This window comes from Parambassis ranga, chromosome 2 (genome assembly GCF_900634625.1).
Source record: "Parambassis ranga chromosome 2, fParRan2.1, whole genome shotgun sequence".
NCBI lineage: Eukaryota > Metazoa > Chordata > Actinopteri > Ambassidae > Parambassis > Parambassis ranga.
Window position 1 is genome coordinate 19652786 of NC_041023.1, and position 21921 is coordinate 19674706.

General features: G+C 42.8%; 1 protein-coding gene and 1 long non-coding RNA gene across 2 annotated transcripts in view; both read right to left on the minus strand.

Annotated features, from left to right (window-relative positions):
* Positions 1-3544: 3544 nt before the first annotated feature.
* Positions 3545-4605, minus strand: LOC114432485 (uncharacterized). The gene is made up of 3 exons (XR_003670280.1): positions 4374-4605; positions 4063-4272; positions 3545-3958 (listed from the first exon to the last, which is right to left on the minus strand). It is a non-coding gene; the product is annotated as an uncharacterized LOC114432485 (long non-coding RNA).
* A 479-nt stretch (positions 4606-5084) lies between these two features.
* The window catches only part of pphln1 (periphilin 1), a 72426-nt gene continuing 55589 nt past the window's right edge, over positions 5085-21921 (minus strand). The window contains exons 12-13 of the mRNA XM_028421047.1: positions 5648-5758; positions 5085-5518 (exon numbers count right to left, since the gene is read on the minus strand). Coding sequence (XP_028276848.1) covers positions 5420-5518; positions 5648-5758 — 210 coding nt within the window. The 3' untranslated portion in view covers positions 5085-5419. The remainder of the gene's footprint in view (positions 5519-5647; positions 5759-21921) is intronic.

Below are 21921 nucleotides of genomic sequence, written 5' to 3' on the forward strand. Positions count from 1 at the left end.
GAGACAGAGAGGGGGGGGGGGGGGGGGGGGGGGGGGGGGGGGGAGAGGGAGGAAGTCAAACGCTGTCCGTGCAGAGTGATATTTTTCTTTTTGCAGACAGCAGAACAAACTGAAGACACAGAGCGGGGTTGATACATTTCCTCTGTACATGTGAACTGTCACATATTTTGCTTCACCCTAAAGATTTAGGTGGGGTCTGGATAATGTTTTTTGCACTCTTCTTCTGTAAAGTAAAAAAAAAAAATGAAGCACACAAATCATTAGGAAGGTGGGAAAAGGTTTCAGGGTGCTCAGACAGGATGGAGAGGTTACGGCAACTGGGAGAGCAAAGGGCAGAGAAGGTAGACAGGGGGTGAGAAAGAGGAGTGTGATGAAGACTGTTGGTGGGGGGGGGTTGCTTCAAAGTGTCTGGGACAGATTATCCTTGGAAGGCAATCAATCTTCTCGAGGACTTAGACAGCCGTGTGTGTGTGTGTGGATGTGTGTGGGTGTGAGGCACACACACACATCCACACACAAACAAACACATTGAAAGCTCACCCCTCTTAACCTCGTGCGTCTCTTTTTTTAATCTCTCCATCCACCATCTCTCCCTCTGCTTATGCACTCAAAGTGAATTGTAGATAATAGTGTTGTTCCTCAAGGTGTGCTTTTGAACCGCTCGGACACATGGCTGCAATTTCTGAAATATTAGAGGAGTGAGCGACACGGAGACGCAGACAGAGAGTGTGGTGGGGAACATGAGGGTGCATTTATTGGAATCTGGAATATATATATCTATATATATATATATATAGATATATATAGTTAAAAAACGCAGCTGGTCAAATCACTGTATCGTGTCAAAATGTGTATTTTCTCCATTGAAAGTGGTGCCAGTAATCTTCATATCTGAAGCCATCTGTGATTACATTGAGTGAATGTGTTTAGTATGGATGTCATGGTGACAGGCGTGGTAGAAAAAAAAAATCAATCAATCAAAGCAGCAGGTGAGACATGGTCGGACTTGCAGCCAAAATGCTGAGAGAGTAAAAAAAAAGAGATTAAATTAGCCTTACATGTGAACGCATGAGCGAGTCACCTCAAGGTGATTTAAGGGAAGATGAGGTTTATTTTTGATGACTCTACCACATTTAATCGGTCTGCCATCAAAGATTATGCAAATTTGAATACCCATTTAAATCCCTCAGATCCGAGCGAAATGTTAAAGACAAATTAAAGCGCTGTAACATCAGACAGACCAAAAAAAGGTGTTCAGAAGAGAAGAAGAAGAAGAGCAGTGAGCTCAGGAGTCTTAAATAAGCTGTGACACAATCAGCAACAGCCAATCAGGAGGAAGGAGGTCACAGGCAGAAGGTGTTGTGAGTTAGATCATTAATTAGGTGCAAGTTGCTTTGTGTGCGCAGCTGCCAAGCATTATGTACCACTGACAGTACACAGACAGCACATTCAGGTTTATTTTAATCCAAATATCTCAGCTTGGACAGAAACATTAACAATTATCGGTATTTCTTTTTTAATTTTATTTCTTAGCACAGAAGCCGACAAGTCTCTAAAGTGTGGATGTTTGGTAGAAAAGTTGATCTGGGGGTGGGTAAAACATAACAAATACATTAAATAAAGGATTATTATTCCAGTTATAAGTTAAAGGTAATGCTTATGTACAAATATGCCAAATATGAGATTCCCTGAACAACAAAAAAAAAACAAACAAGAATTTGTTTGTTTGTTTTTTTTTTTACATCTTTTATTATTCTTAATGCTAAATGAACATATTTAAGTGCTGTATTAATGCAGTCCAAAGACATTTTTTGATGGCAAAGAGCAGAATTGAATGATGAAGGTTGTCATTCTGTAGAGTCATTTGACCCACTGAGGACAAACGTGTGTGACTGTGGATTTTTTTTGTGGGGCTTGAGACCTTTTTAACCCCCCGTCTGTCGCTGGTATGGAGGACCAATACTTAAAAACTAAATGTTAACATGTTAGCCTCATTCACACTGTAACAAGATGCTCTTATGTTTTATGTTTGGATCAAATTTATGGTTCAGACGTCCTTTATTGAACCATAAATGTCATACAGCTATTTAAAAACTGTCAATTTGTGTTGACTTAACAATGACTTTTAGTCCAGATCTTTTATTTGAGTTTCACTCAGACACTCTGCTAAATATTCCCCTCCATAAAGAATGGACTCCTTGTTGAAGAGCTGGCTGAGTGTGGCTCCACGCTGCGATAAATCGAAGCCATGGATTTTCAGTTAAAACCCAAATCCCTGGATTAAATATCTCTCTTTTTCGCTGTGTCAGGGTGATTGATTCCCCAAAGTGGTAGAGAGCAGTTGGCAAGCTGTGGCGGATGACAAATTCTTTCTGTGTGTTCACCTCAGAGTTTTTTTTGTTTTGTTTGTTCTCCTTACTTTTTATTTTAAGAGACACAGCGCGAGAAGTCACACGAAAGAAAAAGCAGGCCTGTCCTTGGTTTTGCTGCATGTTTCCAGCTGTGAGATCATCAGGCGCATCCGTCTTTCTCTCTCCTCCTGTTCTAAAGGAGCATCTTCAGGCTGACATGCACACATGTGGACACACGCACACACACACACAGATGCAATCATTGCTGTCTGTTCAGCTGCCAGGACTAAGTGCCCCAAATCTGCAAGATCTCTATCAAATTTGCAGACCTACAGAGAGCGCTATGATTGCACATGCTTGTATACTTCAGTGTGTGTGTGTGTGTGTGTGTGTGTGTGTGCGTGAGTGTGCGTCTCCTATGTCAGCTTGGACCTTTGCCACAGCATTTGTTAGCATGTCTTTGTACTCATCCTTAAGACAAACATCTCTTGGCAGATTGCATCGAGTGCACTCGACTTCTGACACACACACACGCTGTGGTCTTCTGTCTCTGATTGATAAGATGTCTGCTGAGAGGTCTATCTGATCATTTCAGCATGCTTGTGTTGACTGTGGCTTTGCCTGGCTTAACTCTATCTTCTCCCTTTCGTCTTGTGTTTCCTTCTTTTCTTTTGCCTCACTTTTACTCTTTGCTTCCATTTTCGGTGTCTGTCAGAAGTAATGCAGACAGAGATTCTCTCTTGTCCTTTCACTTAGTCCCCTTTTTTGGTCGTTATTTTAGAGAAAACAGGAATCTGTCCTGCTTACAATTGGTTGTCTTAGGCCTTTAAAGAGATGAATTTCTAAAAGAATTTGCTGAGGATTGCATGCGAGCTAACAAGAAGTGATACAAACTGCAGTTCCACAAGTGGCCTCTAAAAGTCAGTTGATATCCAACATCATAGCAGAAACAAAGATGTTTACAGGTTCCAAACAAAAATATTACAAAAATACATTAAATGTCATCCCCCTAGTGGTGATTTTCAAGAACTACAGTGACACAGAAAAATAACAATTAGCAGCTTTAATTCTGTGTGAGTGAGAATAACTAACAGTTTGTAAACTTTTGTACTCTTATGATCTCATCGGTTGTTATTTTAAATGTAAACCTCTGCTCGACACGCTCTATTTGTGTGACCTCTCTGTCAGTCAGCTTGTCGGTACAGTCGTGAACTTCTGCCACTCATTGTACTTTTCCTCCTTTAACCCATATCTGTGTGATGAGTGATGAGCTCTCACACACTTCAGACGGGGCGAGGCTGGTCTCGGCTCGTCTGCCTGTCAGGGTCTTTCCTGGGCAGCTGCTGGAGGGGGTGGGGGGATTCTTGGCGATGCTGTGAATCATATGTTTCTGTCTTGATAGATGTTTGAGGAACACCTTCAGGCTATATCAGTCCCCTCTTCTCTTCTTCGGGCCTTCCACTGCTTGTTTCTATTGTGACTTTCTCTTCCTGCTTCATCAATCTAAAGTCATTCCTCCATGACAGGCAGACGGGAGGGATCTCCATACATCAAGCCCAAATGTGGACATGTTTGGGCTTCATTTACTGGATTTGTATTTCAGAAATCTGCAATATTTCAGTGGCACACTTGTTTTAATAATCATTGTTTGTTGAGGATTTTGATTTAAAGCAACGCTCTTGTATGATTATACATAAAGAAAGTCACTAACCTCTGTCCAAGTTCTGTGTTTTGCTACATGTCAAAATCTGGGTGGAGACCCATTGCTGATTGTGGACTCGCTGGAGGGATGACAGCCCCTGACTGGCCTGGGAGGAGCTGGGGATTCCCCAGGAGGAACCAGAGGAAGTTGCCAGAGACAGGGAGGTCTTGGCATCTCCGCTCCCCTTTGTGCTAACATCACCCTGATGGATTAAACCATCTGGAAAATGGACAGAATGGACAACATCGGCAACCCCAAACTCACACCTTCATCATCAGAACAACAACAAGGTGGCAATGGTAGTGGAGGGTACTCCTTACAGCATGGTGAAGTAAGAGGGCTGGAAGATGACCTTTGTCCTGGAAAGCCAGTCAACCACTGACAGGATACATGATGACCAACGGCATTGCCACAGAGGAGGGTTTCTCCCAAAACCTCTACAGGTGTCAGCTCACTCAGTCCCTAAACTCCTTTGGAGTAGATTGTCTTTACAGTGGACATTAAGGGACACATTTTAAGACCTCACTTTCGCAGTCTACAAGGCAAAGTGATGGCCTTTATTTTCTGGGATGCAAAGACGTGGACTACCTGGACACAGGACGCTCTTTTACATGCTGACCCTCCAAAGTGGAGATGGCGGTCATCAAACCATCAAACCTCCTACGGAAGATGCCAGTTATAGAACTAACTGTAAACAGTCTCTTAGAGTACACTGCAACTTTGTGCCCTGTCTTCATCCAGTCCCTTCCCTCTGATACAACAACAATGGAAACTGCACCACAGATGATGATGATGATGCTCCCATGGCTTAAAGGAAGGCATCTGATGTGAAAAACATTAAGTCATTTGTCTCCAGTGGAAAAAGAGATGGGCAATCAGGAAATATACTGTATGCAACAGACACAAAGCCATAAAAGCAGCGCTGAATGAGAAAAACATTTTCATGGTCTCATCTAAATGTCACATTGTGGCTTCACCCACAGTTTGTCATCCTGCTGTCCCTCTGAAATCATTTCATGTCACTTCATTCTTTTTCCACCTCCTCCATCCTCAGTGTTCTCTCTTTCCCTTGTGACATTTTCCTTTCCCTTACTTATACATCTGTGTTTTTTATCTTCAGATCTTTACTTTCCTCCCTCTGTAGTTGTGTGAGGCAAACCAGACCCTCCTGTCCACTCCCATATTATTAAAGAGGTTCTTGAAATTACATTATCCCAAAAAAAGCACAAGGCTATCTGAACTTTTAAGTAAGCATTCATGACATTTCCTATAGCTGATTCCAAGATCTACAGGCCATGTTTCAGGTCCTCTTTGATGCCATACTGATACAGATTATCTCACACTGGTGCTGTAACTCCATCAGTCTTCATCTCTCATTAGGTACACAGTCTGACCTTTGATCCCGGTCTCCTGACCTCCTCATAGGATTGTGTGTCTTGGGTGTAACACTGGCGTAACAAGCACACTGAAAGTGAGATAGTTATCATCTGAAGTGCCGGGAGCAGGTCATACTGAAGAATCTACTGAAACTAAATTAAATCATATATTTATATCATATAGATAGGGTGAGTGTGTGTGCCTGGTGTCCTTGTACCTCAGTGCCTGATAATCCACTTGTCAACGGACCATAAAGTCGAGAGTGTGTGGTCGCCGTGATGACTGCTGCGTCTGTGTGTGTGATGTGTGACATTCCTGCCATACCAGACTGGAGAGAGAGAGAGGGGGGGGGGGCAACAGTCACAAGTCTGATCTCTGAAACAGTCGATGTGTCTCTTCTGTCATGTTTCTGAAAAATATGCACATGTGAAAAGCTGCCATGCTCCACAAGGGAACAAATAAGATAAGAGGGCAAGTAGGTGGGAAAAGTGGGGAATGAAAGGGCCAATTTGTACTTTTCAACTGAATATATAGGTTTTTTTTCCCACTGCAGGAACCTGTGGCAGGTACAAGGTGTCACAGTTGCTGATTGGTACTTTCAGGCCTTTTTTTGCAGTGCAGTTTAGGATCTGCAGGGTTCACTTAAGCTGGGGACACACTACACTACTTTTTGCCCAATTTTACCCACGATTTCCTGTCGGGCAAAGTCTGAGGCATCTACAAGGTATGACAACGATAGTTGTGGAAATGGCCCTGCAGTTCCTGTAGTGGAAAAATGCCTTTTGTATAGTGTTGTGGTTACAAAAAAACCCTCCCTCCAGGAAAAAGCTACTACAGTTTATTTTTTAAAAGTGCTACATAATGCATGTTCACACTTCATGTCTCCAGTCAGTCTGTTTTGTAGAAATGTATTTTGTTGCTTCTTAAATTTTAAACGAGCTCCTCCGTCCTCATTCCCTAAATCCCTCTTTGCTCTCTGGATCGTTGTTGTTAAGCCTCTCAAGGCAGCCAGAAAACACAAGAGCATCTTAAAACAATTATGGGCCTCAGTGTCATTAAACCGAAGCTGCGTCTGAACAAATGAGCATAATCCTGTTTGTTTCCATAAAGGTGCTTCTAGGTGCTAGGTAAGACTTTTTTAGGGCTAATGAAACTAGACAAAAAAAAAAAACGGATCCTGAAGCAAACACTAAATAAAATCATATCTGTTTTTAACTTAAACCATACACACACATAGTTTTCAGTGGTCAGATTTACGATATCCTCCAACATAACAGAGACAAATGGCGGTGCATAGTTGTGTGAATGGGAAGATGAATGTTTAAGCTATAAAACAACACACAGAAGGCGCAGCTGACATCGTATGTCTCACCCAGGCCGGCTACGTGCCTACTGCCAAGCTATGAGAACCAGACTGCTGTGTTCTTTTTGGGTTGTTGTGCCTCTATTATTCTATATGACCCTGCAAATGTTTATGTTTTCGTGTTAACGTTAGCGCCTCATTAGCTCCAGGACAAAATTTGTTTATTGTGCATGATGTGCTTTGTTGATGAGCAGAGAAGAAGGAGCAGCGTTCTGTCCCACCGTCCTCTCTGCTCCAGCATCTCTTTATTGATTTAAAGTACTCTCAGGTATCCAGCTCACTTTTACGGCTCTGTCTTATAAAAACTACATCCTCCTCCCATTGGATGGATAACCGCCTCTTAAATCAAAGCAATAAAAAGCTCACTGTCTCGTTTCATGCACCTTTTCCACTTAAATTCTCCTTGTCTCTCATCCAGTTTTAAACTTGTATCTTGTGTTAAATGATCTTCTCTTGTTTGGTATTCATTCTCTCTATCCTTAATAATAATTTGCACACAAGGTCGAAGTTTCTAGGCAGAATTTTAGTATTCATAGCTGACTGAAAGGAAGAATTACGGCCCTCAGAAGTGTTCTGCAATGAGTCTCTCCACACTTACTCAGAAAAACAGCAGGAGGTCTGATCCAGTGTGAAAAGTATTTTCACAACTCTTTCCTACAAGTCATGACTGTTGAAAACACACAGACATATATATATGTTGGTCACTCCAACTGTGTCCTTATTCGTGTGTTTCAATGAGAGCCAGTAGTTTTTTCCTGCTTTTCTGAGATGCTTTGTATAAAATGAGGTGGCGTATGATGTGTGAAGTAACAAGAACTGAACTTACACTTCCTACAAGCATCTGTTTGACAGTGCAAAGAGAAAAGAGGTGACTGGCGGACACCAGACTGAACTCAGCATGCTCACACTGCATGCTCTGCTTTACAGAAGCATGAGGCCAACGTATCTCCGTTACAGACACTGCTATGTTGGAAAAGGACCACAGACACACCCACTTCCTCTTATATTTTTTAGCCAACAATAATTAATTTAATACAAATGTATCAAAAAAATGAGCACTTGAACACAGATCAGTGTAATAAGAACTGTTTTTACTGTAGATAAATGAAGGTACTTTTAGCTTTAAGTTGGCTCGATGTCCCATCTACAAGCATGGAGGTGAGCTGTAATGCTGACAGCCACCAGGGGTTTGTGGCTGCCTGGGTCAAAAATAGACTTAAAGGACCCAGATCCACATGAATTTTGGAGGCCTCACTAGGGCCCAACATCATGACCTTCGAAGGGGGGCTGGGAGCTCCCTTAGAGATAGGGTGAGCAGCTCGGCCACACTGGCCTGGGAACGCCTCCCCCAGAAGAGCTGGAAGAAGTGTCCGATGAGAGGGATCTCTGGGCCCGGCCCCAAACAAACGGTTGAAGATGGATGGATGGACACATTTGACAGTCATCAGCAGAAAAGTGGAATGTGACACCATGCTATATAAAGGGTGAAAAGTAGAGGGCCACGTATAGAGCCTTGAGGAGCTCTGCAATTTCCCTCTGGGATTACTAAAGTATCTAAAAAAAAAAATGAGAGAGGTGCTGCATGAGACTCCGCAGTTCTAACAAAAATGTGTCTGATTATGTAGGACCTGAACTAGTCAAAATATATAAAACAAATGTTGACTAATTTAGTCATTTGTATCTAAATTTATTGTATCAGTACATGACAATTTTCAAACACTGTACATGTTTCTGTTGGTCACACACTGTAACACTACAGATTGTTGCTTTTGTGAAAGGCAAGGTTCCTCAGGCATTTCTGACTCAGTGTGAATGATTTAGAGCCCACTATGGTGAGGAAAATGCCTTCCACAGAGAGAGATAGCATCAGCCCTACCTGCAGCCTTATCACAGCCCATCCCAGTCCATTAGCCCATTAGTCTCCCTGTGTCTCTCCTGTTCATTCTGTCTGTCTCTTTCACATTAATCAACATTTTTATGTGATGGATAATTTGTTTTCCCCCTGGATGACTCTCTCTCTCTCTCTCTCTCTCTCTCTCTCTCTCTCTTTGCCTTCCTATCTCTAAACCAGACATTTCTCACTCTCTCAGTTATTCAGCTGACTGCAGGGTCAAGCTGGTCCTTCTGCCCACGGCTACATTTCACCTCTTGGGAATGAATGATGAGCTCCTCGATGTGTACTGAGGAACTTAGCTCCCTTTCTTCATCTGACATTTCTCAAAATTTGGCAAAGTCTCAAAGTGACTCACAGAAATTGCTGATAATAATTTACATTTAGGATGTTTATAAGGGTTACTTGATGTCATGTGAAACTCCACTGCCTGCCTTTTCTTCCAATTAATTTCACACTTCCTGAAATATGTGACAATAACTAGCAAATCTCAGGGTTGCCTTTCATTCTTTAGATACATTATTTTTGACAAGACAGCTGAGTCACACTGACCTGGCCGAGGTTAGCTAGCCTGTAATTAACTGGAAAGAGAGTCCCTGGACATCCCTTATCACCAAATCACAGAGATAATGGCAACATTAGCAGCATCTCAGACACAGAGATAGGAGGAGCTGCATTTGTCTGGAATGTGGCACCAACCCAGATAAAAAGACAGCTTAGACAAAGAGAGCCAAGGCTGCACACTAATCATATCTCTGTCCTATTCCTCCTTTCTTTCCCACAACAGGCTCCTTCTTTCTCTGCCCTATGTTTTTTTTTTTACATCCTACACTTCAGTCTTTCTTCCGCCCTCTCCTCCACCTTTAAGCCTTTTTACTTCCTTTCTTGATGTTTTGAATCAGCTAAGAGAGAAAGTCTCACAGAATCCAACTGTTCTCTGTTTAATTCTTCTTATAGGAGCTGCCCACACACTGTTGGCTGACCCTTCCATGACCATATGCAAAGGTACAGCAGCTAATGTCTTCCTGCACCTACATGCACACATCCACAGATGAGTAATATCGCACTGTGATGTGTCAGATTATCTGTGATCAGAGCATGGTGGTTAATATCTGGCTTTTGTTTTTATCATTAACCCTCCTCCACAGGTAACTCTGAGGTCAGCATTCAGCACGGAGAACTGTGTGTGTGTGTACTCACAGCTGGAGTCTGCACATTAGTAAATCCCAGCTAAGCAGACCACATCCTCCACACCCCACAGCCCTAAGATGGGAAGTTATGGCATTGGTACTTCTTAAAGAGGCAGCAGGAGATGACAAGGGAGAAAAGGGATCTGTGGGATTCTTAGTTGATGTCATTTGAATACGATTTGCCAGCACAGCTGCCAAAGGCAACGCTAATTTGAGTTTGAGTGTGTGACTGTGTAACTGTAACGTGTCAGCAAGCACATGATTAGTGTGTGATGTAAAAGTGAGCGACCACAGTTTACAACTTGAAACACTGTAACTAAAACTACTTACTTATAAAATGATGGCTGTTATTTATGAGAAACAAGCGGACAACTCATTTTTATTGTAAAAAAATCAGGTTTGCCAAGTTTTCTCAAGAAAAGTTAGAAATCAATGGGTCTTAGTTTGTATAGTTTGAAAGGGACTGAATAGTTTTACAGCCATACTGTGTGAGTCTGGCCTAAGCAACATATATTTTATATATAAATGTATTTAAAGTGTGTACTCATCTGGTGTATTTATACATGTACACGGTGTACATAGAGTGTACAGATGTGCGTACATATCTGTGTACCGTTATGTGTCTGTGCGTATGTATCTGCCAACCACAGGCATTTCAATCATGAGAGGCTCATGTGCATTAGCGTCCTAGACCCCGTCGTGAAGACCACATCTGTAAAGGGGGAAAACGCAAGAGGAGAAGCCGCTGGATCAGAAGACCCCCCCCCCTGGGTCTAGACCTGGTGGTAGTGGAGAGCTGGAGGGCAGGAGATAGGAGGTCTGAACTGGCGTGGATCTGGTGGTGCTTGGGGTGGAGGAGGGTTCTGAAGAAAGCTGGAGAGGAGATGGAGACTTTTAAATTTTGTGCTAAGCTGTGATTGGTCAGGAGAGGGACAGAAAGCGACAGCTGATTGGTGAGGGAGGTGCAAGTGGTGGTGTAAGTGAGCGGAAGAGAGAGGGCGCAGTGGAGTGAGGGATAGAAGAAGACAGGTTAGGAAAGCGGAGAGGGATAAATGGTGAATGATGGGAAACAGAGTGTTCCTGATTGAACTTACGCTAAGAGCTACATTTTAGAAGCAGCTAAAGGGTTAAAGATGTTGCCAGAAAAGAAGTAAAAAAGGTCTGAGTGTCATGACTACAGCATTAGATATGGAACCTAATGCCGATTGTACCCTTTCTGATTGCAGGTAAAAACTAGTGGGTCTAATGTGAGACTGAATTGTGCCTGCAGCATCTAAACAAAAAGCAGAGGCTGATGGGAATGTCATTCGTTTTGTGGGTATTTGGTCATAAAATACAAGCGATCCCATTAAAAATGAAAATCATTCTCAGGGTAATATGAACATCTGCACCAAATTTCAATATAATCCTTCCAATCATTTTTCAGATCTTTAATTCGCAACCACGAACTCACGATGACGCTGAAAAAAAGAAAAAAGAAAAAAGAGTCGGTGAAATTTATCTGTGGAAGACAAACTCATACATCTGCTGAGAGACATGAAGTTATGATCTAATGGGTGAGGTACAGAAAGATCCAATGGTCACCATTCTCCACACAGTCCTTCACATACTGAAGCAATACGCAGAGAACAGTAACGTGCTATGTCCTTAAGCAACCAAACAAAAGCATCCTTCTGGGCGTCAGACCATATGTCATTATGTATTGTACAGAATTACATATTTCTTGTGACCACATCCTCTCTCTCTGTTGTCAGTAGTTGTCTTGTGTTTAACCCCACGTGGTTTGATTTCACTCCTCATCGCTGTTTGTCTTCAGCTCAGTGGTATAACACACTGTCCACATCCTGCCTTTTCAAGCTTGGAGGGTAAAAGAGGGGAAAAAAACAGACGGAGAAGGGCACGAGTGTGCTGCCATCCCTTGGGTCAGTGCCAGTGAGCTGTCAGACCTTTAAAGCATCAAACACATCACGAGGGTACGCAACGCCTTTACCGACGCCAAGTTTGTCATATGGAGAAAAAAAACACCCCAGAGCCAGCATCATGGATCTGATTAGTGCTGTTTAAAGACACAGTACGATGCAGGTATCCCATTGTGACTGACATTTTACATAAGCACACCACATGTAGGATTACAGAAATACTGCGCTGTAACTCTGCTGGCAAATGAGTTTGTAAAAACAACATTAAGTCTGGATGCTGCACTGAAATTCTCGTCTTCTTTTTTTGTGTGTGTGAAAGGGATGCCAACTGAGGACAAGGCAGCGGTAAGGAGAAGAGTGCAGAGGAGAGCTGGCTGTTAGCAGACATAATGGGAACCAGACCTGCTGGTAGAGAGGTAATTAAACTGCACAGCACAATGGCGTCACAACTCGTAAACTCTTCAAGGGAAGTGTTTACCTCCTAACTCTTTCCCTATCCACCTATCTATGTATCCAGCGGCAGTAAAAATGATTCTGGTGGCCGGATACACATTAATATCATCAATGTTCATGCAGGAAAATGAACGTGGTATTTTATCATTTGAATAAATTAAATCTGTGCATGCTGCCTCTGCTTGCAGTTTAGTTCCTGGAAGCAGACTCAGAGTTGGCCTTGTTGAGTCAGGTTACTGCATGTGTAGTAAAGTTATGCAGCATTTCACATGGCAGCTCCTTCAGCTTCTGCAGCCTGTATAAATCCTACAGTCTGTGCCTCATGTCATGTCATAAAATGTGACATTTTAGATGTAATTAAACCTAGTGCTGGCCTGCTACATATTTAGCCCACACCAATAGCAAAACTGAAGGTAAAAGCTATAGTCCTTAAGTTGAAGTCAGAAAGAGCCCAAAAAAAGTTTTATACTACGCGAGGAGTGGAAACAAATGAGGAAATAGAAGCTAGCTCATGCTATTCATTGACCCACAAGAAGTGTTGCACCAGTAGAAGCATCCCAGATGTGACTCTCTGTTCAGCTTTGCTGAAAGTGTTGAGTCTGTTTTGGCGTTCAGCTGCAGGGCTGTATATAATTAAGGAAGGAGCATTTATGGCGTCACCCAACGGTTTCTGAAGAGCCATTCTGAGTCTCTGTGAAGGGCTTCAATCGTTACCATGTTGGCTGCATCACAGGTCATCTAAACCTCCAATTCAATGGCAAAGTGGTGGAGTGTGAGTGGAGCTTTAAGGCTGTTCCATACTCCGCGAGACAAAGAGCGGAGAACGCACTCCACGGGTGGTAAGAGATACAAAAAAAAGGTCTTTTCCGCACTGAGGTACCATACTCCACGAGACGCGTGTGTGCAGAACTCCTCATACGGCCCGCCCACTAAACTATAAGGAAAGACTTTACTGAGTTTTTTAACACACCACAAGGACTTGTGCCATGGCAAGAGGGCATTATACAGAGAGGGTGCCTGCAACAGCGTGAGATGTCCGGCGATGAGTTGTGAAAATGCGACATTAAAAGTAACAATAGCAAAGATTCAGTGTTTGTGCCTTTATGACCACATTTGCACATCTACTGTCTTCCAATGTGCCTGCGATACTTCAAACTGTCCGGTGATGAGCTGTGAAGATGCGACATTAAAAGTAACAATAGCAAAGATATACAGATATTGTTAACGAGCCTATTATGCCCGGGTATGTAGGAGTATATAGAATGGTAATAACAGTCACCATCTGGTATGTGTGAATGGCTGTCTGGAGTTATTGGTGACAAATCACCCTGACTTGCCTTTCTTTCTTTCTTTTATTGCTCATCATGCAAAACCAGTATGGTCTTATCTAAATCTGTTGAATCAGTGCTGTTTATACACCTACCTATATACCTGGAGAGGCTCTTGCGCTTCTCCACTTTCATCACGCCCACAATAAATTCCAACCAATCACAGCATGGTTGCCGCACAGCCTTGAAAGACAAAATTCGGCCCGGACCCTGTGCACAGGAGTGCGGATCAGCGGGCGGTCAGAGACAAAAAATGACGTCATTTTGTGGGCGTAACGTCTGCAGGGGGGAAAAATGTCTTTGTCTCGCGGAGTATGGATCCAGCTTTACTGGGTGGCCAGACAAGGAAGCAAATAACTCCTGCTGTGAGCAGGCATCTGCCTGTCAATCAAAGTGATCTGCCCACAATTATGCTAAATTAATATAATTTCAGAACCACATACATAGTCCATAAAGAAAGCTTATTAAGAGAGACAAAACTGTGTTTTCTATTGGGGTTGACTCACATTTGGAGTCAGCCCCTAGAGGCGACAGGATGAACTGGAGTTTTTAACCCTTCCACTTGGGTTTCATTGACCTTGGATGTTACAAATCTTGCAGCCAGTCAGACAAGACAATGACACAGATAATCAAGTCAACTCAAGGTCGTACTTCACATTACTACATAGACATTAAATGTGGAGGAGTTTCACTGGAGTGTCTCAGGCGAGATCTCAGGTTAGTTTTAGAAGTGGAAAGACACGAAGGTTATGTGATTAAACACACGCAGCATCTGTCCGATTATATTCTAAGAACACCTTTAAGGGTTTTCTGTAATGTGGTACAAAGTCTTTGGACTCAAGGATGCTGGGTGACACTTCATTTTCAAAGGAGCATTAATTTTAACTATGTTATTGAACAAATAATTTTCAAAGGCGTTTTTATTACACATAATTGCTGAGGCTGGTGATATGTGTACACAGGGCGTGGACTGAATCAATTTGTTAGCAGAGAAATTAGTTAGGTAAATTACAGGGTGTAGCGTGTTACGTAAGACTTTTTGGAAGAGTAGAAAAACCTCCTGGAAGAAACGTCATGAGTTTCACATCGGCTCAAACATGGATGAACAGCTACTTTTGGGTAGTTTGGTTTCTTGTACAGTCAAAGCGAGGACCTTCTGCTGTACTCTGAGGCTCTGCGCATACGTATGTGTGTGTGTGTCACCCTGAGGAGGGTGTTAGGGTTCAGGGGGCATCAGAGGAGGTTCAGGTCACGACCTGCCATGTCACGCTCTAATTGTGATTGTCATGTTGATGGAAAGGAAAGAGACTGGACAATTAGCAAGCTAACATAAATTCTAATGATAGGTACTGTGGCATGAGCATTTGTGTTTTTCTTTAGTTTTTTTGATTTTTTTGGGGGGGGGGAGTGTTTCTGCTCGATCTGTCAGTGTGTGTGTTTTAAAGAGAGGGAGGGTTTGTGTGTGTGTGTGTGTGGAGGAGAGTGAGTTATTTTGTCCCGGGGCAAACGGAAACCATTGTTTAAGCCACAGCTCTTGTCTCACAAGTGTTTGCTGTTGTGGGAATGCTGCGGTTTTGGAGTCAGAGAAGACGAACGCAGTGTGGCGGCATTAAGAGAAACAGAAACTAAATGAGGAGGAGGGGGTGGGAGCGTCCTCTTCTCTAAAGAAGAGAAAGAGGACGCTAAGAGGTAGACAGAATGAGAAGCAGACAGGACCAGTGATGAATTAGGAAACACTTCAAAACACAAAAAGTAGACAGCAAGGCTAAAAACTGACAAAAGAGCTGATTCCTCCCATGCTTGTCTTTTTTTTCTGTGATCTTTCTCAACCTCAGGCTGTGTGTATCCTCAGGCCAGCCCGTCACTGGAATTTACAGTCCGAAGAGCCGGCCTGCTAATAAAACACATGCGGGCTTGTAGAGGAATGGGGAGGGGCCGAGGCCTGAGAACAGCACCGCTCTGTGTAAGCACATATGCACACACATATATGCAAAGAAACATGTACCTGCTAATGCATATGCAGCCGTGTTAAGGGACTCCTCTATTGCTCTTCAGTTCTGTGGTTTCTTGTAGTAAATAAACACATGCGCCCACACACATGGATAGTGATAGTGTAGAGTTGTACATGGCTCTTATCTATATGCCATCTGTAGGATCATATCCTGACATGTCATGTGTCCATGTAAGCTTCTGAGTTTCCAGCTTTCACTTTAGGCTGCCTTCGGGGTCAATTTGTTGTTTCTAAAGATATTAAAACTGTATCCCTGCTGGGATCAATTAAAAGTCTTTATTCCAAATTTGTAAAATGGATCACTGGGGGATTAGGCTACAAATGTTCCACACGTGTAATTGATTTCTGGAGCAAGCAGAGCATGAACGCCGGCCAGAGCGATGTGGCCTCCAGTCTGAAATCAGTCCTGCGCTGGTAACAAATAACAGCCGACGTGAGGAACACATGCAGCTCACAGAGCTGGCTCTCACTCTTGTAAAATGTAAGCGATCTGCGTCTTGTTCTGTCTCTCTTTTTGTCTTGTCCTATTATCTCTCTCTCTCTCTCTGTGATTCATCCCCCAGCTGTCCACAAAATATGTCCTTGCTGTACAGAAAGGATTATCTCCCGCATAGACAAGCACGCAATTAAAACGTTTTTTTATATACTTCCCTCAAGAGGAGTGTGTGTGTGTGTGTGTGTGTGCCCAACAAAGGAAAAAAAGAGTGTGTGTGTGTGTGTGTGCGGTGTGGGATCTTCTGAGTTTTGTGAGACTCTAGGGGGGACGAGATGAGAGAGAGAGAGAAAGAGCGAGACATAGAAAGTCTTGTCAACAAAACCTCTCAAACTCAGCCTCCCTCCTCATTAATCTACCGTCCTCTGCAGACGACACATGAAGTAACGTTCAGGTTGGGTCTGTATTCATTCAACAACAGTGGGCAAAATAGGAATAATAGGAATATTATGCAAAAAGTGAATCATAACTTTTGACTTGATATGTTTGGACACCACGGTTCGATCACATGCTACGCTGAGAGGACATAAACAAGGAGACGGGGCTTCTCAGGCTGTCCCACTGGACCTACAGACGGGCGGTGGGGGGATGGGGTGCCACTAGGGTCAAATTAAGGCTAAGGCTCAGTCTGTATGTTATTAGGATGAAGGCAGATAGTAATGAGAATACGGGGAGGGTTTGTCTTTGGTGATTAGATAAACCGTCCTAACGTATGGGCAAAGAATCAAGTCCATCCTCAAATAAACACAGAGGGGGAAAGTAGGACAGAATCATAGAGCTACAGGTCACATCAGTGAATCAGGAGGGTATTTGCTCATTGTCTGTGTGTTTTGTTTTCACATAATCTGTGATAATGAGGTGCAAAGTAGTCAAGGCTGCAGATTACATGAAGCCGAGTCATTATATCCACTCGTCTTCATAGCCGGAAGTGAAATAACTCTCTTGTTTTAACAGGCTGAGTGTGTTTTCATAATGAAAAATGACAATGTGTCGTTATTCGTTAGTCGTTCTGCAGAGACGTGTTGGACACTTTTGTCCTCGGTGGATGTCTCATCATTAAGTGAAGATCTTGGTAGGATCCAGCAGATGCAGACCTCTTAACTGACTGTTGACCCACTATTGTTTCAGCTGGTCTGAAAACCACCAGGGACTCACAGGGAATCTTCTCTTTGCATATAAAAAGGAAACGGGTTCAGGAAACTGCGCCCCTTGTATAAGTTATGTCTTCACTTTCAGTATATCACTTTCACTTATCACTTTTATGGGTCTCACAAAAAGAGCCTTAAAAAGTTTAAACTTCCTTTTGTGGGTTACGGTGATGAAGATGAGCAGTTCAAATATTGGCAAAAAAAACCATACATTAGCTGGACACATGTTTGAAATACTATTTACATTAACATCAATGCACATCTCCCCTGTCTATCCAACATGGCGCAGTCAGATACTCCCTACTATAAAAATATTTGGAATCATCCACTTCCTGTCAGACAAACTGAATAATGCAGCAGGGATCTTACAACTGCGACATCATCATCATATCTACAGTACAAATGATTGTGTTGAGCCCCATTCAGCTACTTGTCAGCAACCCACTAATGCCTCAATACACTGTGCGATTTTGGGGAAGTCTGTGTTTAACACCAACTCACACAGTACAAATAAAACGCATGCGATGTCAAGTCAAAGCTCACAATGTATGTGCTCACACTGTATGGTGCAATGGTCGGCTGCGACGTCACTGCTCACACTACACGCGATTTCAGGTGCTCAGGTGATCACATTGAACCGGAAATTAAACATGTCTAACCCGTGAGCTGTTGCTGTTATAAAGGAAAAATCTAAGTCAGTCACAATCTGTGCTGCGTGTTGCTGCCTCAGCTCATCAAATATAGCCTCCATCAATTCTGTCCAATCCCGTGTGGGTGCTGCCATGTTTGTTATCATCTGAAACAATTTCGTGTAGGTGCAGTGGGGGAAAAACACAGACTTCGGGCCGTATCTCTGCTTAAATTGTGCGATACTCTCACAAGGGGCGACAAAAATATCAAACATGTCAGAAATTCATCCGATCGCCATTCGTGCAACGTTAATCGCCTCTTGTGAGGCCCAGTACACTGCGCGATTAAAGACGCACGACAAAGCTGAAATTCGGCCCGACCCAAAAAAACAACGTATGACTCAAATTTCGCGTAAAAACCGCACAGTGTATGCCCGGCCTAAGACCCCATTCACACTGGGGAAATCAATCCGGCTAGAGCGGGTTTCGGGTCATGTCTGGATATATCTGGATTGATTTCAATCCACCTCTCAGAGGTGGATCTAGCCGGATTGGCTTACATCTGGCTTAGGTGTAAACACAAATGTGGCTAGTGAATCCCGCTTGCGTCGCCATACTTCCGAGTTCACAGGGACAGTGTCCGGGTCGTGTACAAAAGCCGTATGTAAACAACCGTTGAACTACGACAGCTTTGTCCCGAGTTTATTTTCGACAGGGCTACAAAGGAATAAACTGCTTTTTGAACCGAATAAAAAACAAAGGAATGAGCGACACGGGACAAATAAACGCACAACGCATGGACACGTGCGATCCTACTGGGGCCTGAACGGACTCTGTATATTACAAGGCACCACCTAGCAGGTTGGAGGACAACGAACAAGCCAGGTTAAGCCGTATGATAGCCAGATTTGAAAATAGGTCTAAACATATCCAGCTTAAAGGCTATCTGGATTCAATCCGACTCTAGCTGGATTGAGTCTCTCCAGTGTGAATGGGGCCTTAGAGCACAGAGACGAACTAACAAGATTTCACAGATTGAGGAGTGAATATCTTGTGAGCTTATTTTGGTAAAACAAACATGACTAGAACAATTCTATAGTGCAGGAATATTGTGAAAACACTTTATTTTAAAACAAACAACATATCTGTGTTCCTGTGTTTATGAGTGAACAGTGTGAACATTCTGGTTTTGTAGCCGGCTGACATCTCTGGTTCCTGCCGCAGGCTTGTTCCTCTCATTTCATCCTGTCAATAGATAGCATGCCAATCCACTCCATATGCATAATTGATCATCAGTCTCCATGGTGACATGGAAACGGGGGAGTCACGAACCCCAGTGATCTCGCCTGGATTCTACCCATGTCTGTGTAATGATGTCATGACTCCATAACTAGTCATCCAAATCCAGATGAAGAGCTTTAATGTGACAGACTGCAGGTGACTTTTCCTTACTTCACTTATTTCTACCAAACAGGACATGGTAATAAGATGAGTCATTTGTAAGGATGAGGCTGGTGAACCCATCAAACAGATTTGTATAAAGGCCGGTGTGGTCAGAGGAGAAGGGTGCATTATCCTAATGGATGTCTATTCAAAAAAATAGGTCATACTCAATAAATATTGAATACATAATTTCATCATGAATAAAATGTTCCCAACCCTGAGGCGCATCTGTTTGTGTTTTTCCCAGTGTTTTCATCTGCAACCATGAAATGTGCAAAGCAAGAGTTATATATAAATCAAGTAGAACCACAACAGCAGGTGTGTGTTTTTAACATAAATCTGTACAAAAAAATGACAAAAATTCTCGTGAAACCTGTACAAATTGCCTAAAGAGAAAAGTATACATAACCATGGCTGCTACAGGTGCACATGACAGGCTGCTGTTTGACAGTTATGAGCTGGGAATGATGGGCGTTTGCTGGAGGAGAAGTTTGAAGTCAGCCAGAGTTCAGGCACAGACATCTGTCTGTCTGATAATCATGGCAGAGTGTCTTTCTGTATAAAATAAAAAGCTAAGTCAGAAAGGGTGAAGCTGAAGGGGACGTAACACTTCCTGTCCTCTTACAGATCTATGCAGGGTAAAGTGGATGCTGTCATGTATAAAGCCAGGCATACAATGTGCAATTTTTTGTACTGGGGCTCACAAGAGGCAATTAAAGGCAGGGTAGGAGATTTTGAAAACTCAGTGAGAGTCAGCCAGATTTTGAAAGTAAACACATGCCCCGTTCTCTCGGAGCTCACCCCAAAGCCACACCTCCCAACCAGTCTGTGACTTCGTCCCTCACGCACATTCCTCTCTGATGCACGCAGAGCAGGAAGAGAGCAGCCAACCAGCCAACTATACATGCAAGTGCGCCTCGTTGTGAGCTTTGACTTGACATCGCATGCGTTTTATTCGTACTGTGTGTTGGTGTTAAACACAGACTTCCCCAAAATCGCACAGGCTTAAGATTTGTCTGTTGAAGTCACATTTCAGGCAATCAGGGTAACATAAACACATCACATTGTGCTGTGGGGGTAGAAGCCAAATGCTGATAGCAAAGAAAATGTAATAAAAAGCATGTGTTACTAAAATAAAAGTTAAAAAAAAACACAACTAAAAGCTGAAGAAGACTCAAAAAACTCATCAGAGCTGAAGACGTGGATTAAACACAGGTAAAGACACAGGTGGAAACGATGTGGGCAGGGCAGCCAATCACAAAGGAGGGAAAGACTAAACAGGAAGTAAAACATACTGAACTACATAAAGAAATTTGACTACCAAAATAAAACAGGAAGTACAAAGACCAAAATAAAAACCACAAGAAAAATACTGTCTTACATGAAGCCCCCACTAGGGGGGTTTTGGGGTTAATTCTCTCAAAATAACAAATAATGAGCTGTGAGTATTGATTTAGTATTGACGCCGGTAGCACTGGATAAACCTTTGATATAAACATTGTCATTGAGGCATATTGTATCAACATATGTATAGAATATTGTTCAGCATCATGTGGCTCCTTCCTGTCCGGACAAACTGGTAATTCAGGAAAGGAAATAAATAAATAAATAAACACAGCCAGCATGGTGAGCTGGGAATGCAGGCAGCATGCCAAAGATGTGAGCGTCTGGCAATTATTATTATTATTATTATTAACAGCAGCAAGATTATATTGGCCATTAGTCTGCAGTGCCCCATTAATAAATGCTGCTAATAACTCTTATATCAGCAGAGGGGAAAAGAGGATAGATGTTGCATGAGATGTGTGTGAGTGAGAGAGAGAGCGAAAGAGAGAGAGAGAGAGATTCATGTGACAACATTTGAGACAACATCCTGGGTTAACATCACACAGCTCTCGTGGTGATACTATAGACTTATTTGATTTGGAACAACATGTGACTCCATAGATTCATCTGCATGTTGCAACAACAGTTCATTTTACATGGCAGACTGGAAGCATACTGCAAAAACAATGTTTGACGACAATGTTTTAACACTACTTAGCTGTGGTCTGTATATATATATAATCTGGGTGAATTGGAGCATCACTTGTTAATGTACTGAGCATACAGTAGTCAGAGTCTATCACCAGATCTCCTCATGCTGGCTCGTCCTTCTAATTATCCTGTTTATTTTATTTTAAAAAAGCTCTATAAATAAGTGTGACATCGCACAGTGTGATGGATGTGCGGTTAGTTTCTTACACTTCAGGCCAGCTTACTTGTGAAGGGCCCTGTTAGCTGTTAGCTGTTAGCCCCTTTGCCCTTCATATATTTACATTACACTTAAAGCTGTGGAGGCCACGCCACTGGTAAGGTTGTAATGAATGCCGTCGCAACAGCAGACAGTTATACACACACACACGTACAAAATATAGCACAGACTACACACAAAGAGAAAACACATGCGCAAATCTATGAACACACTCGTGGTTACTCAAGCAAACGAGGTTAATCAACCTAGCATGATTCAGCCCCCCCTTCAGCTGCTGTAGCTGTTCTGTTTGAGACCAGCTTTGTACGTGTGACCATGGAGCAGCCAAGCTACACACAATGTTAAGGGAGGGGTGTGCTCACAACATGG